The following is an 18,276-nucleotide window of genomic DNA, read 5'->3' on the forward strand; positions in this document are numbered from 1 at the left end:
CATAGCCTATGGCCAAATTACAGTCATACTAACATTTATCATAACTGCACTCGTTTTATATTCTCTAAACGAATAAACATTCAAGCAATGATCAAAGAGCAATAATCAAATAAAGTATGCTTTAATATATAACTTAAATGAGAACTGGTAACTATTTGTGTTCAAAATAATCAAATAGTTTCAGAATAAATGGTCTATTAGCTCCAGTGTGTATAACTGTGTGTAATGTAAATTACTTAGATCATTAACGTGAGAGTTTTTCCTGAGCATGTTTTGCAGTCAAAGGTGTTCTCTGGTAGGTGAAATATTTATTTTCTTGGCAAATTGTCTATGATATGGTAATATTTGATGCCTTTAGCTGCAGTACAGAATGAAATTGCATGCTGTATGTTTATGGAACAGTAGATTTAACGGTTCATTATTCCTTTCACCTAATAAGTCTCTTTTATGATTTTTCTTCTAGTCATTCATTGTCAAATTCTTGTGTGCCTTACCTAACCTTAATCTAAACGTAATACGTTTTGCATTATTGCTTTGTAAAACTATTCCCTACATTAGTTCACTAGTATAGTGCACTTGACAGAGTGAATAAAAACAAATGAGTGAATTCAGACACTGATGAACACTGCTGTTAACAAGCAGAATCACTGAAGCAAACAAGAAGCAACAAAACTACATACAGTTACAGCCTTAGATAAAATTAACTGAATTAAAAGGGATGATTAAACAACTAAAAAAAAGAATTGCCAGCTTTACTTATTATAGTTTGACATTATTTCGGTAAAATGTCTACAAAACATCCTTTGAGACAGGGGTTTTAGTTAAGACAGGTGACATTAGTTGTTTTTCTGGCTTGAGTTTGAGTTTGTAAAGAACATTTGTTATGACAAAAAACATGGCTAGTAAAATAATAGTATTGTGGTTTTGTTTGTTACCAGTCCTTGAATCTTTGATATTTATGACTGGGTTCAAATTAATTTCATAACCTTAATGCATTAAGTAATATGACTTTAGATAACTTATAGTATTAAGGATTTTAAAAACAGTTTATGCACAAAACCTTTAGAGCTACAGCACCATTTAGACACCCAGACATCAAGAATCAGCAGGTGAAACTCAAGAATGGTGATAAACGTTCATGTCACAATGCATGCTGGGTGCCAGAATAGTACAAAAGTCCCAACATTCATTGCAGCACGAATAAATTATCCAGCTAATTGTTCTTACAATTTTCTTTATTTGGTTTTATTTTGATATTTGATTTATGACTTTTTACTATTTCATAGTGACAGGATTATAACCTGATCTGACCTGTTTATTTTATCTTTCTCAAAAACTACACTAAAGCAAACACTAATCTCCAATATGGTGATTTTAAATGAAACTAAACATAAACACCTAAAATCTTAATTCAAGCTTTTAATAAGTGAAGCTGGTAATGCTCTTTTGGGGGACATTTAATGTGTTTTATTTTCAGAGGGTTTCATTTTTGGCTTTGGCTGTAAGTTAATTAGTCACTTCATTATCTCATTAACTTCATCACTGCTTCAGTATTCAACACTCTGTTGTGTGAACACATATAAGCACTCTTTTAAAACAGAGGATTTTGCTGTTGGATTAAAGGGTTTAAATGTGTGAGATAAAAAAAAATAAAAAAAACACTATGAAAATGTACATTTAATTTATGGAAGCAAACTGTAAAAACCCAAAAAAAACAGTAATTATGGCAAGTTTACCACAAAATCAAGAAAAATACAGTAAAACCTAACAGTCAAATTCCTGTTGTGTGTTTTGAGGGTTACTAATGTGTAGGTGTGTAGAATCTGTGTTTAAGTCAAGGATAGACAAAGAATTGATGTTATGCTGAATGTTGCTTTATATAAAAGCAGGATTGATGCAGTGAGAATCTCCTTACTAATTTCATTTGCACATGAATGTTTGCTGCTGTTATTTACAAGAGATCTGACTTAAAATACTATTTTAATACTTTTTTATAATTTTGTATGTTTTTTGTTGTGGACTTAAATAAAATACATTCTTAGTAGAAATATTATAAATATTATTTTATAAACAAATTTTAATTGGCCAATTTCTTATATTTTTGATAAATTGTTAACCAGCACATTTTTGTGTAATACCCTATGCTTTATTTAAGTGGAATTTTTAGGTAAAATGTGTACTAATTAAACTATCTTGAACTAACAGAATAAATAAGATTAACATGACAAGTAAGCAGTCATGCAGGAAAGTCAAAACATAATTATAAAATTAGTTAAAACATTTTTATTAAATGCAAGGCACCACAATATATACTATTGATGAATTATAATTATATCTATATTTTTGTGAAACGTGATGATGCAGGGCTAACTAAACTTTAAATTCTGTTGTAGTCAAAGCCAACACCAAAGTGTGTCAAGACAAAACAAGATTAAGACTTTTGAGGAGTTGAGAACAAGGCAAGACCAAGCAAAATGCAGGATGAGACCAAGTTTTACTGTTTACTGTGTTTACTGTCATACGCATCCTTTTATATATACTTTTTTTCACATACCGTAATTTCCGGACTATTTAAAGCACCCAAATATAGGCCGCACCCACTGAATTTTACAAAGATTTTTATTTTGAACATAAATAAGCCGCAGGTGTCTACACTGAAACTAATGAACTTTACACAGGCTTTAATGAAAGATAGTGTCTGTTACACTGCGTGTATCTAAACATTAGCCTACCAAGAAAGTCATTGTTCACTGTCTTCTTCCTACTTTCACAGCAATTGGTCTCGGGAGTTTTTCTTTTAGCATCGTTGTGCGTTTAAAAATCACCATCGGTGAAGCTTTTCTCCCGATGCTGTGCAGCTCAGAACACAGGTGAAGTGCGTGTTTTCATGCCCGGTTGTTTTCAGAGTGACAAATGATTCACATTTCCTGTTGACAGTCCGAGTGAGCAGCAGGTCAAACGTCAGAGGAACCTCATCCATATTTATCCCCACAGTTGTGGTCTTAACCAGTCTTGAAATAAACTCCCAAATCCTCTTAGTTTAAGACTGAGACAAAGCCAAATCCAAGTGGGGTCGAGACTAAGACAAGCCCAAGGCCAAGACCAAAAATAGGGGTGTCTTTAAATAAGAAGTAATAAGAATAAGTTCTCATTAGTGTAATTTAACAATTATTCATTTGTAAACAATGAAAAACCATTGCATCATTGGGGTATTGCAGTTTTTCTCAGTTGCTTTGGAGCATTTCTCAGATCAGAAATTTAATTCTCAAAACTAATTGTTCAACCTCCACGTCATGTAGTCACTTGTGCATTAAAAGCATTTTCTCATTGCTTTGATCAAATTGTGAATTTTTTGGGATATTCATTTAATTGATTGTGTACAATTGTCTGTTATTTCCTACATTATCAGTTGTTTATGTCACATTGATTAAAATATATTATTTCCGGTTTCACCTAAATAGTTTTAACCCCAAAACAGTTGCATAAGTTATTGAATGCAAAATAGTTAAACCAGTTGCCATCATCTGTCAAGCTAAAACTTCTATTAAACTTTTTATTTTTTTTTCGTTAATTTGTCTTGAATCAATCAATTGTGCAGATAAATCTTGAATGTTACTAATATAGGTGAGTGCCCATGCATCAGATCAACCAATTATCAACTAGTTCTCTAAAACAGGTCAAAGGTGAATCTTATTAAACTTCAATTGGCAAGTGTATACAGACAGAGCAAAACACCGAATTCTAATTTCTGAAAATGGATAAATAGAAACAAACAAATTCTAGTACAGTGCAGTAAAAGTGTAAATCCTTTCCAATCAATACAAATCAAATATGCTGTCAAATAAATACATTTGTGCTGCTGAAATTCATAGATGCCATACAGAGGAAATTCAGCCTTTTGCAATTTCAATTACTGTAATCCAAAACATAGTTTATATCAGAAAATACTGAAACTCTGTGGTGTCATACTGACAACATGACTAAACCTTTTGTGAACAATGACAAAACGACTTGTTCCTTTTTCCTCATTCCACCACCACGTCTCTTTCTCTTCCTTTCTATTTCCTGATGTCACACCAAGTACTTTTCTAGCTGCCTCCCTCATCACTCCTGCAGTAGTTTATTGCATAAGTCATTAAGTGCAAAATGGTTAAACCAGTTGTCAATATTTTTCAAGCTTTTCTTTTTCACAGTTCTATTAAACTTTTTTGGTAAATGTGTCTTGAATTGATGAATTGTGCAGATGAACCTTGAATTTCACTAATTTAGGGTCGTGTTCACTTTTAGATCAACCAATAATCAACTAGTTATCTAAAATAGGTCAAGGCTGAATCTTGTGAACCTTTACTGTAATTGGCGAGTGTATATAAAAAGATCAAAACAAATTTACAATTGTTAAAAACGGATAAACAACTAGGAAACGAACATGGTCGAGAGCCAAGAATAAGGATGCGTGCTGGAAGGGTAAGGAGGCAAAACTGAGGAAGAGGAAGAAGAGGCCAGAGAAATAGACACATTTCAGATGAAATTAGAGCCACTATTGTGGACCATGTTGTCAATCATGGCCTCACAATGGTATTGCAAGGGATGATATCTGTTGTGATGTAGATGAAACTCTGTGGCTCGGCAGACTGGGACGTCAGGGGGTAGAGACTGATTGATCTGTATAATGCGGCATGCGCAGTTTTGCCTAAGAAGTGTTTCCTATGTTTTGAATTTTAATTTGTGTCTTTTTATTTTCGATCACAATGACGTTATATTGTAATTTTTTAGTCAGTCCACTAGTAAAGAAAAATGAAAAAGTGTGAATCCTGTCCAGTCTCTTATCCCACAATCAATATCCCACATACAGTAATGTGTAATATTGGCAATTCATAGTTGCCAATTCACCCTAGTGCATTTTCAATACTTGTAATGCAAAACATAGTTTACATCAGGAAATACTAAAATAAAGCATTGTCACATTGAAAAAATGACTAAACATTTTGACAATCTTGTTCGTAAACAATGATAAAAGGACTTGTTATTTTGATGGTAATGATATGTTCATTGACACAAATATTTACTTTTAAGTGAAGTACTAAGGATTTTAAGCAGAAAACAGGCTTTTGCAAGAAATCCAATGTAGTGTGCTGTTTGTACACATTGGTTTGAGAATGCACTTACTGATTTGCAAATCTTATGGATGATTCGAGAAATGCTCCAATGCAACTGAGAAAAAAAAGCATGTTTTTGAATGCTTATAAGAAGAAAAGTCAAGTCAAGTTTATTTCTATAGCGCTTTTCATAACAGACATTTTCTCAAAGCAGCTTTTTGTCTCAAAGTTTGAGCAACAAGAGCTATTGTCTAACGGTAATTAAACTCATTGCATCTGTATAATTGCTCCTAAATTGTTATGCTTTAATATGTATTATGTTAACTTTTTTCCTTCATTTCTTTTCAAAGCAAGTCCATTTAAACAACACATCCTCAGAGCCGAGTAAAGAATGGGCTGCCCACAGATCCAGGGGTAGGAACCACATCTTCATATATCTACAGTTTAATTGTATCAACTCATTAGCCATAACATTATAATATTAAAACCACCTGACTAATATTGTGTAGGTCCTCCTTGTGCCACCTAAACAGCTGTGATTTGTTGAGGTATGGACTTCACAGAAGCTCTAAAGTTGTGCTGTGTAATGTAGCATAAAGCCATCAGGTGTGGCCTTTATGGATCAACTTAGTTTGTCCATCATATCTCATAGATGCTCAGCTATACTGATATTCGGGATATGTAGGACAAGTTAACACATTTAACAGTTTCCTGGTGTATGAGGCCACTTGAAAGAAATACTGTTGGTATGAAAGATTGTACTTGATCTGCCTCAGTGTTATGGTAGGTTATACATTTTAAAGTAACATCCATATGAATACCAGGACCCAAAGTTTTCTACCAGAACATTAGCCAGAGCATTCAATGGCTGCACCAGTTTGCTTTTTTCCCAAAGTGCATGATGGTATCATCTCTTCCCCACATACGTGATGTACATACTGTCCACATGATGTAAATGAAAATGAATGAAAATGCATCAAGACCAGACCACCTTTTAAAGTTCTATGGTCCAGAACTGACCTCTTTCTCTGACCCAGTCATCTAGATATCACAGTTTGACACCTATCACTGTTGAAAACAGACACTTGTTGCTTAACAAACATCATATATACTGTATATACCATATGATATATATATATATATATATATATATATATATATATATATATATATATATATATATATATATATATATATGTGTGTGTGTGTATGTGTGTGTGTGTGTAAGTGAGTGAGTGAGAGAAAGACATTTTCCAAAGATTTTCATACACACATTATGGAAAAATTAATAGATTTGAATATTTTGTGGCATACTTTTTAACAAATTATAATATGCAGCACTTTCTCATTTTTCAGGGGCTGTAGATCCTTGTATGTTTCCATGTCTGAATGGGAATCGTTGTCTCTATTCAGACATTTTTCAGGCTTTTGGATCACACTGCCAAGCAGGTACTGTACACCAAATCATAATTTGTTGCAAATTACTTTAGCTATCTAATGTTGGACTAACTGATAGTTCCATTATGACTAATTTATGTCAAATACAATCACATTTATAATAAATAACATTTATTAACTAAATAATGTGGCAGAGAATGGTACTTGACATTTACATGGACTTAAAAGACCCAATGACAAAATATTGTTTTTACTTTAGTAGATTTTGCCCTTGACTTTGTGTTTAAAAATATATGCAATGTTTCTGAACATGCAATTAAAGTTGCAAGTACTGTAGTTGCGAATACAGGCTTGGAGCGAGAGATGACATGCCGATCATGGGGGCAATACAATTATGAGACATTTGATGGCCTTTACTACTACTTCCCTGGCAAATGCAGCTATACTCTTCTGAAAGACTGTGAGGACAACCCAAAGTCAACTGTGTTAATACAGGTATATGCACATTCACCAGAGGTGGGAAGTAAAGGAGTACAAATACTTCGTTACTGTACTTAAGTAGATTTTTCTGGTATCAGTACTTTACTCCACTATTTATTTTTTAGACAACTTTTTACTTTTACTCATTACATTTTTACACAAATATCTGTACTTTTTACTTCTTACATTTTCAAAACCGGCTCGTTACTTTAGTTTTAATCCATTGATTTGGTGAAACAAAATTTTTTAATTTTCACTGCGCGTCGATTTCAGCCGAACAACCGATTTCCTGTTACTGCGCGTCTTTTTCAATCCGCTGGTGTATCATGTACTGTCTCTCACTCACCACAGATTTAGACTAGTTTACGAAGCTAAGAATGAGCAGGCATAAGGCAGTAAGAAGTTTGGGGTTAACGTGGATGAGACAGAGGGAGTCAGTGATGTAAACATGACTGAGAACAGACACATTCATGATCATCATCATCTTTTCTCTGCTTGTGTTCTATATGTGGATCTTCAGCCTGGACACATTCATTCAGTAACAACAGTTTTAATTCGTTTTGTATCAATATATATATATATATATATATATATATATATATATATTTGGCTGTCAAAATTCAAATTATTGTAAACGGCACTAAGTTTTATTAATGGGCTATCAATTTAGCGCGCATTTCTGTTTTTACCATTTTTATAAAAAATGTAAATACATTAATAAATATCTAAATATAAAAGAGGGGAGATTAAAACCTTCGGGAAAAAATACATTTATCCAAGACGTCCTTTCTTTACTTAGATATAAAATAAATAAATAAACTCCAGATAAAAATATTTTTAACCAGTAAACTTTTGTTTTATTTATGCGCCAAGTCTCAAATCAAACACAAAATCCGCCATGTTTTACACAATTAACCCTCTAGGTGGCGTTTTGTTTTTCCCTCATAATGGCGACACAAACTACTTTTCACTTAAGTACATGTCAGAGCCAAGACTTCTTTACTTTCACTTGAGTAAAAAAGTTTAATCAGTACTTCAACTTTTACCCGAGTATTTTAAAACATGAGTATCTGTACTTCTACTTAAGTAAAGGATGTGTGTACTTTTGCCACCTCTAACATTCACAGAAACATGCCCAATATTGTTGAACAGGTACATTCTTTTTTGAGTGAGTTCATTTTTGTGGTAGCTGTATTAACATTTAAATGTGACTTGATTTTGAAATACAAGGTCGTTATTCTTTTTTGTTTGACTGTTTAGATGTACCTGCAAATTGGCTGTAACTGTAGTTAATTTGTATTTGAACATAGCAAAATCTGTGCTTGTGTGTGTGTGTGTGTGTGTGTGTGTGTGTGTGTGTGTGTGGTAGCTTTAGGCTAATTTAGAGAAAATGATCTTATTAATAGAGTCATTTATGTCCATTCCAGTTTAATAGCGCAATTATGAGTAGGGCCAAAACAGCAAACAGTGTTGTCTTTGTTCTCTGAGATTCACTGATCGGAATTCAAAGTGCCCATCAGTGCAACTGCTTTTTCCTGGACATTCTGTTGGCCAAATGCCAAGATCAGTTGTCACTAAATTAAAGGGCTTGTCAACAGTAACATTGTCTTGGATGACTATAAGTCGGATTCCTACAAAAAATTATTATATGTAGAAAAATATATTTTGTTGTGTTATTTTGTTTATACTTTTCAATGCTGTCTTTTGCAGGTCCATAACGATCCAGAATGCAATTCTAATCCATACTCCTGCAGGCGATCAGTAAGCCTATTCTTGCCATGGGAAGGTGAGATTAGGTTACAAGGATTTAATGTCACATTCAAAGGCCAAAGGTAAGGAAAATGTAGAATTTATATATATATATATATATATATATATATATATATATATATATATATATATATATATATATATATATATATATATGTTACAGTATCTCACAAGAGTGAGTACACCCTTCACATTTCAGCAACCCTTTTAGTATATCTTTTCAAGGGACAATACTATAGAAATTAAACGAGTATATTTTAGGATAGTCAGTGTGCAGATTGTATAGCAGTACAGATTTACTGTCCTCTAAAAAAAAACTCAACATACAAACATTATTGTCAAAATGGCTGTACAAAAGTGAATACACCTGAAGTGAACATGTCAAAACTGTGTCCAAAGTGACAATATTTAATCAATATATTGGGAATGCCCACAGCTGTTCAATAGGGTTCAGGTCTGGAGACATACTTGGCCACTTCATCATCTTTACCTTCAGCTTTCTCAGCAAGGCAGTTGTCATCTTGGCGGTGTGTTTTGGGTCATTAATATGTTGGAAAACTGCCATTCGGTCCAGTTTCTTAAGGGAGGGCATCATGTTCTGCTTCAGAATGTCACAGTATATGTTGGAATCCATGTTCCCCATTCAGGAACTCGAGCTGCATCAGAACGCCTTGGAAACATGACTGCATTGTCCATGTGCTCTGAGTAATAAGTCTAATCAGTCAAAATTGAAGACAGGCTGTCACTTGCGGGGTGATGTAACGACCAGGGAGTATATGCGCACCTGGAGAGAAGCCGGCTTCAGCTTCTGTTTGTTCATGAAGCACTCTGTGTGAAAATGTAGTGTTTGTGTGTCTGTTTTGTCAAAAGAATGAAGGCATTCAAGAAAACCATGCACACGTTTCGGCCGTGTGCTTCTCCCTGTCCTCATTTTATTACGGGAAGGGATACACACAGCCTGTGTGTGTGGCTCCCGGCGGGCGCTCTTTGAGGAGGGCGCCCCCACTCCTTGCGGTTCTGGTTCCACTCTCGTTGAGGCAAAGCGCGCTCCGATTCCTGGGGTTCACTTATGGATCTCGCAGAAGGTTTGGAGATGGACTTGTCCCTTTCTTCTTCCTCCTCTGCTTGGTCCGGCTCCCGTTTGGCTTCAGAGGCACGACTCTTGGCGATGTCTTCCCCATCTCAAGAGCGCACAGCTCTGCCTCTCTTCCCCCCAAGGTGCCCTTGGTTGTCCCATAACCTGTCAGGCTCCAAGCATTCAACCCTCCTCCATTCCTGACCCCAGACCAGGAGAGACTTAACTCCAAGCGCTGGACTGTTATGTCCACAGGACAAGTCCCTGGAGAAAGTCAGAACAACTGTTCATCTGCTATGGCCCTTCTCAATTTGGGGTCAGAGCTTACTCGACCAGGAGTGTGGCAGCCTCTAAGGCTCTTCTGGGGTGTCCCTTCAAGACCTCTTTGATGCTGCGGGGTGGTCCACCTCGCTCACCTTTGCCAGGTTTTACAACCTTGATCTCTTTGCCACTCCTGGCACCTCTGTCCTTCGACTCAGTTGTGCCCTTTCACACTATACTGGTCGGCGTGGTGGTATTGGACTCTCGTTCCCAAAGCGTTCCGACGCAGCTCAAGTTCCTGAAAGAGAATGTCTTTAGGTTACGTATATAACCCTATTTCCCCGAGTAAACGAGATGCTGCGTCTCTAGCCACACCTCCAGCGCTTCCTTCACACTTACAGAAGCTTTATACTCCCTGATACTCAGAGCATGGACAACGCAGTCGCGTTCCCAAAGCATTCCGATGCAGTGTGTTATTACCTCAGGGAACTAGGGTTACATACGTAACCTAAAGACTTTTTCCTCAATGAACAGCAGCTCCTCAGTACCAGCAGCACTCATGCAGCCCCAGACCATGATGCTACCACCACCATGCTTGACTGTAAGCAACACACATTTTTATTGGTACTCCTTACCAGGGTGTCACCACAGATGCTGGACATCATCTGAGCCAAACAAGTTTATCATAGACTCATCAGACCACAGGACATTGTTCCAGAAATTCATGCTCTCTTCATGCTCTTGGACAGGTTGACTTCAAACTGTTTGCAGGCTTTCTTGTAAGCCAGTTTCAGAAGAGGCTTCATTCTGGGACTACGGCTATGCAAACCGACTTGTTGCAGTGTGCGGTGTATGCTCTGAGCACTGACAAGTGGAGCTTCTGCTTCTGCATCTTCTAAAGCAATGCTGTCAGCACTCATGCATCTGTTATTTGAATCCAGCTTCTGCACCTGATGCACAGCAGGAGGACTCAACTTCTTTAAACGACCCTTGTGAGGCCTGTTCAGAGAGAAACTCGTCTTGGAAAACCTCTGTATGACCCTGCCCACTGTACTGTCACTCAGTTTCAGGGTGTTACTTATAGCCTCGGCCATGTTTGAGAAGAGCAACAATTCTAATTCTAAAATACTAAGAGAGTTCTTTGCTGTGAGGTGCCATGTTGAACATTCAGTGGTCAGTATGAGAGAATTGTACTATAAGCACCAAATCTTAACTGTTTACAACTATGAATGTTCCTGGCAAGCAAACAAGAGTTAAATGAAATACAGCTTTTATCACTTAGGGTGTACTCACTTTTGTTGGCAGTTATTTTGACATTAATGTTGGTATCGTTATTTTGAGAGGACAGTAAATCTGTATTGATACACAAGCTGCACATTGAATACTCTAAAATATATTCAAGTTTTGTTTCTATAGTATTGTCCATTCAGAAGATTTAATGGTTGCCAAAATGTGCAACCATTATATCTTATATATTGCATAGTATATTATATATAATAGTTGAGAAGATATAATGGTTGCTGAAATGTGAGATACTGTATGAACATATATATATATATATATATATATATACAAAATTATAAACGCAAAACTTTTGGTTTTGCCCCTATCTTTCATCAGCTGAACTCAAAGATCTAAGACTTTTTCTATGTACACCTAATTATCTCAAATATTGTTTACAAATCTGTCTAAATCTGTGTAAGTGAGCATTTCTCCTTTGCAGAGATAATCCATCCAGGTGTGGCATATCAAGATGCTGATTAGACAGCATGATTATTGCATTAGGCTGGCCACAATAAAAGGCAACTGTAAAATGTGCAGATTTAATGTATTAGGGTAAAAGGGGGGTACGAAAATCAGTCAGCATCTGGTGTGACCAGGTTGTTGATAGTAGCCTGTAACCTGAAGGTGTCCGGTGACTTTGCTGACAGCCAAAGAACTGGGATGTTTTCAGCTTCCAGGAATTGTGTACAGATCCGTGCAACATGGGGCCTTGCATTATCATGCTGCAACATGAGGTGATGGTCGTGAATGAATGGCAAAACAGTGGGCCTCGGGACCTCATTACGGTATCTCTGTGCATCCAAAATGCCATCAATAAAATGCACCTGTGTTCGTTGTCAATAACATGCCTATTAAAATATGTGATGTGTTCAGGAAGAAAAATTTGGATCATGCCTCGTGAAAAGGCAATTGCATTTTTTCCGGTAGAATTTATTTGCACATTGAGGATTGCTCCAATATATTGAAATGATGAGTTTACACTAGGATGACAACTTTTCAACTTGAAAACTGTTAATCAACTTATTATTGATTATATTTTTTATCTGCCTAAAACTAACATTATTAAACTAAGCAAGCTTTAAATATTCAACTGGAATGCAGCCAAAGTTATCCAATGTTTGTTATTTATCATTATATAATGTCATATTGATGTGTAGTTGTATATGCACAATTCCAGTATTGTGTATATATGGTTTGAAATTTTGTTACTGAATCAAATACTTCACAATGCAGTATCAATATCCAAGGTTGTTTTGCTCTTAAGTAAATATAGCTTTTAACTGAAAAACTAGAAAGTCCATATATATATATATATATATATATATATATATATATATATATATATATATATATATATATATATATATATATGCGGGTACAGTGGAACCCGGTTATGTCGATGTCCTAGGGGGTTGCCAAAAAGCATCGAGATAACCAAAGATCAGAGATAAACGAAAACCAATATGGCGGCAGTATATTAACGTGCCTGACATTCTTTATGTACATGATGTGCGTTAATAAATGAGAATGTGCATGCACATGTTTTTGGAGGGTTTTTTACACAACAGCGTTGCTGCGATTTGTTTGATGAAGGCATGCTATAAAAATACATACAGTACATGTTTGTTAACTGTCAGGAATCCACCTGCCACACCCCCTTCGGCGTGGCAGGTGCTTTCTTGGCTGCTTTCTCTGAAGCTCCCGGCTTTAATCGCGCACATATGGTGCTCATTTATCATCATCACCAGCTCCTATTTAAACTTCCACACTCTCACTGTCCGTTATTGTTGGTATATGTTGGTTCACGGCGGTCGTTGTTATCGCTCATGCGTATCCCGGTACGTGCCTTCCCACCGGCACTCTCTCAACGGCTGCGCTTTTCTTCCCAAAGCGTACCGCGGATTCCCCCGATCCTGCCGTTGTTTATTTTCTGCTTTTGGTGCTCATCCCACGTTCCACGCTGCACTCCTACCAAGCGCAGCTTTCGCCTCCCGTTCATCGCATAACATTTAACAACAAAAGGCATATGTGCACTAACTAACAGCAGAGATTCACCAGTATACAATACAACACCTGTAGCATCTGTAAGGCTTGATTTTTCCGCCACTTTCGCGAGTTCTTCTGCGGCTGCACCGAGATAACTGACGTTAAATTGCAAATTTTTCCCCCCTTGTGCTCGAGATATTAGGGTTCGGCGACATAAAAAAGTCGACATAACCGATAGAAAATGCTTAGACAAAGCGAGAATTTGGCGGTTCCACTTCAAAAACGCCAACTTAATAGGGTTGTCCAGTTAACCGAGGTCGAGATAAGTGGGTTCCACTGTATATATATATACATTGTGTATATGTATATTGATTACAATGTCCAAGGTGTAGTAATTAAAGCCAGAACAATACTCTGTCACTGTTATATTTATATATATATATATATATATATATATATATATATATATATATATATATATATATATATATATATATATAAAACAGTGACAGAGTATTGTTCTGGCTTTAATTACTACACCTTGGACATTGTAATCAACACTGACATACTAAAGCTGAATGTTTAGCGTGTCTTCTCTATCTGTGTGTTTTAGGTATGTCAGAAAAGCAAATACACAAGAATATACAGTATGTAAGATAACCAGAATTAAATTCACTGGTGCATGTAATTCTTACAATATACATTTTTACTCCTCTAGTCTCCAGCTCCCTTATAACATTCATGATATTGAGCTGGAGAGGATCTCTGACTACATCCTGGTATCACACCGTGAAGTTTTCACCCTGGCATGGCATGGCCTTAACAGCTCCATCTATATTAAGATGAATCCAGAATTTGTAGGTCGCACTTGTGGACTATGTGGGAACTTCAATGCAGATGTTCATGATGACCTGAAAACCAGTTATGGTAAGGTCTTTTTTTAATATCTAATATTTTATGAATTTTGTAATGTGTCAACTTTAAACTGTCACATCAGATTTAGGTAGTGCTATCTGAATGGTTCATGTGTTTTAGGAATCTGAAATACAGTTTTTCGACCGAAATTTGCACCCGTTGAACGACCAAATGCCCGCTTATCGACTTTGTTTTTACCCTGACCCACACGGAGCATTTTTTTTTTGTTACTTTTGTAATGTTTTTCATTTATACTTTTTACTGTATTATTGTCAAAAATCCACCTGCCACGCCCCCTTCGGCGGCTGTCAAAACCTCCGCTTTCCCTGAAGCCCCTGGCTTCAACAATGCACACCTGGGGCTCATTATTCACTCATCCCCAGCTCCTATATAAACCCCTCATTCATCCACATTGCTTGTCGGTTATTTTTGGTATGTGAAGGTGTTTGGTGCATGTTTGTCTGTGTTTTCCCTGTCACATGTATTCCTATGCGTTTCTTCCTTTCCGGACTCCATGCGCTCTCCACGGCTGCGCTTTCTTTCAAAGAGCACCCTGGATTACCTTTTTCCTCCCGTGCGCGCCCGTGGACTTCGCCCGTCCAGGTCATACCACGGATATCTCTCCCTCGTTTGTCGGGATTCTATGGACTGCCGTGTGTGTGTGTGTGTGTGTGTGTGTGTGTGTGTGTTTTCGTTAAACCAAAGCAAACTGTGCTCCGGCTTTGCCTCCGCTCATTACGCTGCATAACAATTATATACAGTATTATTTATGTACCTGTATTATTTAGTATTAATACTGCTAAAAACAGGGCAAAAAATGTTAATAAATGGGTATCGGTGGAGGTCGGGAACAGATTAATTGGTTTTTCATTATTTCTTATGGGATAATTACATTCGCTCTTCGACCTTTTCACATTTCGACCGGTTTTAAGGTATGGATTAAAGTCGATAAGCGGGGTACCACTGTGCATATCATTCACTCATGCTCACCTTCAGGGTTGGGCAAAGATACATCAAAATGTATTTTAAAATAAAATACCAAATACCCTAACTTTAAGTGTATCAAAATAAACTACAAAATACATTTACACTTTGAAAATACAAAAAAAAAATACTTTTACAAGGGAGCATGAAATTTATTCACAAACCTTCTATTAGTTGGCCTATTTATTCTTTCCTTCACCACTACACTGACTTATTAAGCCCTATTCGGACGGGACTAGTTTTCCAAACGACGTTTGAGTTAGAATTTTTTTCAGCCGACGTCTGTGATTTCATGTATGGATTCGGACGGGACTAACATCTCTGTGTTTTTATTACGGAGATAGGAGTGTCTGTGTTTTACATGTGGGCGTTGCAATAGAACACAAATCCAGGATGCGTGGATTGCGTATGGTCATATGACCAAACAATAGTAAAATGGCGGCAAAAAAGGAAGCAAAATAATTTTTTTATAAAAATGTTTGTATTTCTTTGCAGGGTAGCAAACACATGTACATCCATTATTGGTGCGCAGAAAGCAGAAACTTGAATACCAGCGCGCTAGGATTAGTACGGTAGTTCACGTTGACCAAAACACACAAGAAAACGTGTTTTGGAAAAAACATTACAGACATTCGCATTCAGACGGGATTAGATTTCTCAGAGGAGCGCCGAGTTGGCTGAAATACAGTAGGTAATTTGCTCTGGAATTTTTACAGAGGTCGTGTGAGAAAAAGACAGACTTGGCAGATTCGGACAGGATTAAAATCACAAAGAACGTCTGTGAAACAGAAATTTCTCTAACGACCCCCTGTAAAACTAGTCCCGTCCGAATAGGGCTTAAATTGATAAAGTAAACAACGTTTAATAGCAAAAGCTTTTCTCTGGCCGAGTCACGCAATAAATCTGACACATGCAACCAGTTAACAGATCAAATATTAACATACTTTCCCCTGTGATCTCCCAGATGAAGGTTAGTTTTAAAATAATCAACACTAAACAGTTTGCAAATGACTCATAATTGTATCCTAATTTAGTTACTTGGTGTTTGGTAACAAAGGGCTACTTTACATCAGCAACATAAATTTAATGACAAACAAGTCATTCATAAGAAGACCACTGATGAACTAATTAATAATTCGATTTTTAATAATAAATATAGTAATAATATGTGTCAGCCAGTCATTTATACAGTGGTATGCAAAATCGTGATCTTACTAAACAGCTACTTCAATTAGGGTACAATATTCGGCAATCAAATATTTATTTATTAATCATTGAACGCCTGCGCATTTTTTTTACCTTGACCACCCTCTTCCAAATTACAATCCTATTTTATATTTGAAATACATATTTGAAATACATGCATCATAAATACTGCCTATCCCTGCTCACCTTTGCTATTCAAATTATAGATTAGATTCTAAGATATTGATAAATGTAAACATTTACCAAAATTAAACATTTTAAATATCTAAGATATACTTTTAAATAGTATAAATAAATGCATTATACTTAAAATTAGACATTCCAGAATAAAACTTCCAGATCTAGATTTAAAAGGGTTAGAATAATTTTAAATAGTCTATCAAGGAAAAAATAATGGTCCATGATGTTAAAAACTACACAAGGTGAAGCAACGCAAGCAAGGAAAATGACTTAAAATAGAGGCAGCAGTAAGTTATTTCACATTTTAACCAGTACTAACTCAGTGCTATGATGTGAGCATAAATCTAACTGACATCATACATGAATGCTAGTTCCATGTAGGCATGAGCATAACTGCTGTTTTACAGCTATATGTAGGATCTTGGACTTAAAGGGAAGGGTTAATATTGGTCTATATGTGGACAGCTGAATGGGTAGATATCATATTTAATATCATTGATTTGTTAACTGCTAGATTCCAATATTTAGCTACATAGCTACTGGTAGGGGCAGACATTTTTACAGGAAAATATAAGTATGAATCTTGTCCGGTCTCTTGCACTCAATATGAATCAAATATGCAATAAAAAAAAATACATTTGTGCTGTTGAAATTCATAGATGACATAAAGAAGAAATTACATTTTGTGCAATTTCAATCATTGTAATCCAAACCATAGTTTATATCAAGAAATCAAGAAGTATTTTGAGAAAAGTACAGGCTTTCGCAAAAAATCCAATGTCTTGTGCTGTTTGTACAAATTGTTTTGAGAATTCACCTACTGGTTTGCAAATATTAAGGATGATTTGAGAAATGCTCCAAAGCAACTAAAAAAAACTGTAAAGGGGCTATTTCATATAAATATTTTTGTGCATTACAAAAACAATAGCTATTTTGGTCACAAATCTACAAACGATTTAGTATAACTTCCTTAGTCAAGGAGAATGAAACAGTGTAGCTAGGAAATGCAGTGACATCTAAGGCATAGCTGACATATGGAGAGCCACTAATGACAAAGCTCAGATCCACACTAGTGCCCTTCTTTTTGTTGGGAGGCATAGTGGTGTCCTCAGCAGTACAAAAAGGCTGAGCAGGTTTCTCAGAGCCCATGGTTCTCAGTCCATTTTCCAAAGTGGGGTGGTCGGGTGTTGTTATGGCACCCAGTATCGAAATGCCTTTAAAAATACCTCAATAACATAGCACTTGATTTTAAATTGTTTCTGTAATTTTGTTATTAGGGAGACCAGCTTTTTAATTCAACTTTGGATAAAAATATTGTCAATAAATTATTAATTTGAAGTAATATTGACATTTTAAAAGTAACAATTTCTATCATAATGAACAGTGACTACCGTATTTTCCGGACTATAAGCCGCTACTTTTTTCTTAAACAATGAAGCGGCTAATTTATGGATTTTTCCTGGGTTTTTCCTGGTTTCACCAGCTTCATGCCAAAAAACCATACCCCATAACATTAGACTAATGAAATTGCCGAACAAGTTCAGGTGAACCAATGAAACTCTTTATATTAAATCAGATGCACTTCCACATCATAAATATGGATGATGTTCCTCTGAAGTTTGACCTGCCACTCATTCGGAC

General features: G+C 36.0%; 1 protein-coding gene across 1 annotated transcript in view; it reads left to right on the forward strand.

Moving 5' to 3' along the window:
- Positions 1 to 5,462: 5,462 nt before the first annotated feature.
- The window catches only part of otog (otogelin), a 94,190-nt gene continuing 81,376 nt past the window's right edge, over positions 5,463 to 18,276 (forward strand). Inside the window, exons 1-5 of the mRNA XM_046840871.1 lie at positions 5,463 to 5,510; positions 6,453 to 6,545; positions 6,817 to 6,989; positions 8,685 to 8,806; positions 14,069 to 14,277. Coding sequence (XP_046696827.1) covers positions 6,470 to 6,545; positions 6,817 to 6,989; positions 8,685 to 8,806; positions 14,069 to 14,277 — 580 coding nt within the window. The 5' untranslated portion in view covers positions 5,463 to 5,510; positions 6,453 to 6,469. The remainder of the gene's footprint in view (positions 5,511 to 6,452; positions 6,546 to 6,816; positions 6,990 to 8,684; positions 8,807 to 14,068; positions 14,278 to 18,276) is intronic.

This window comes from Silurus meridionalis, chromosome 26, assembly GCF_014805685.1.
Source record: "Silurus meridionalis isolate SWU-2019-XX chromosome 26, ASM1480568v1, whole genome shotgun sequence".
In the NCBI taxonomy this organism is placed as follows: Eukaryota; Metazoa; Chordata; class Actinopteri; order Siluriformes; family Siluridae; genus Silurus; species Silurus meridionalis.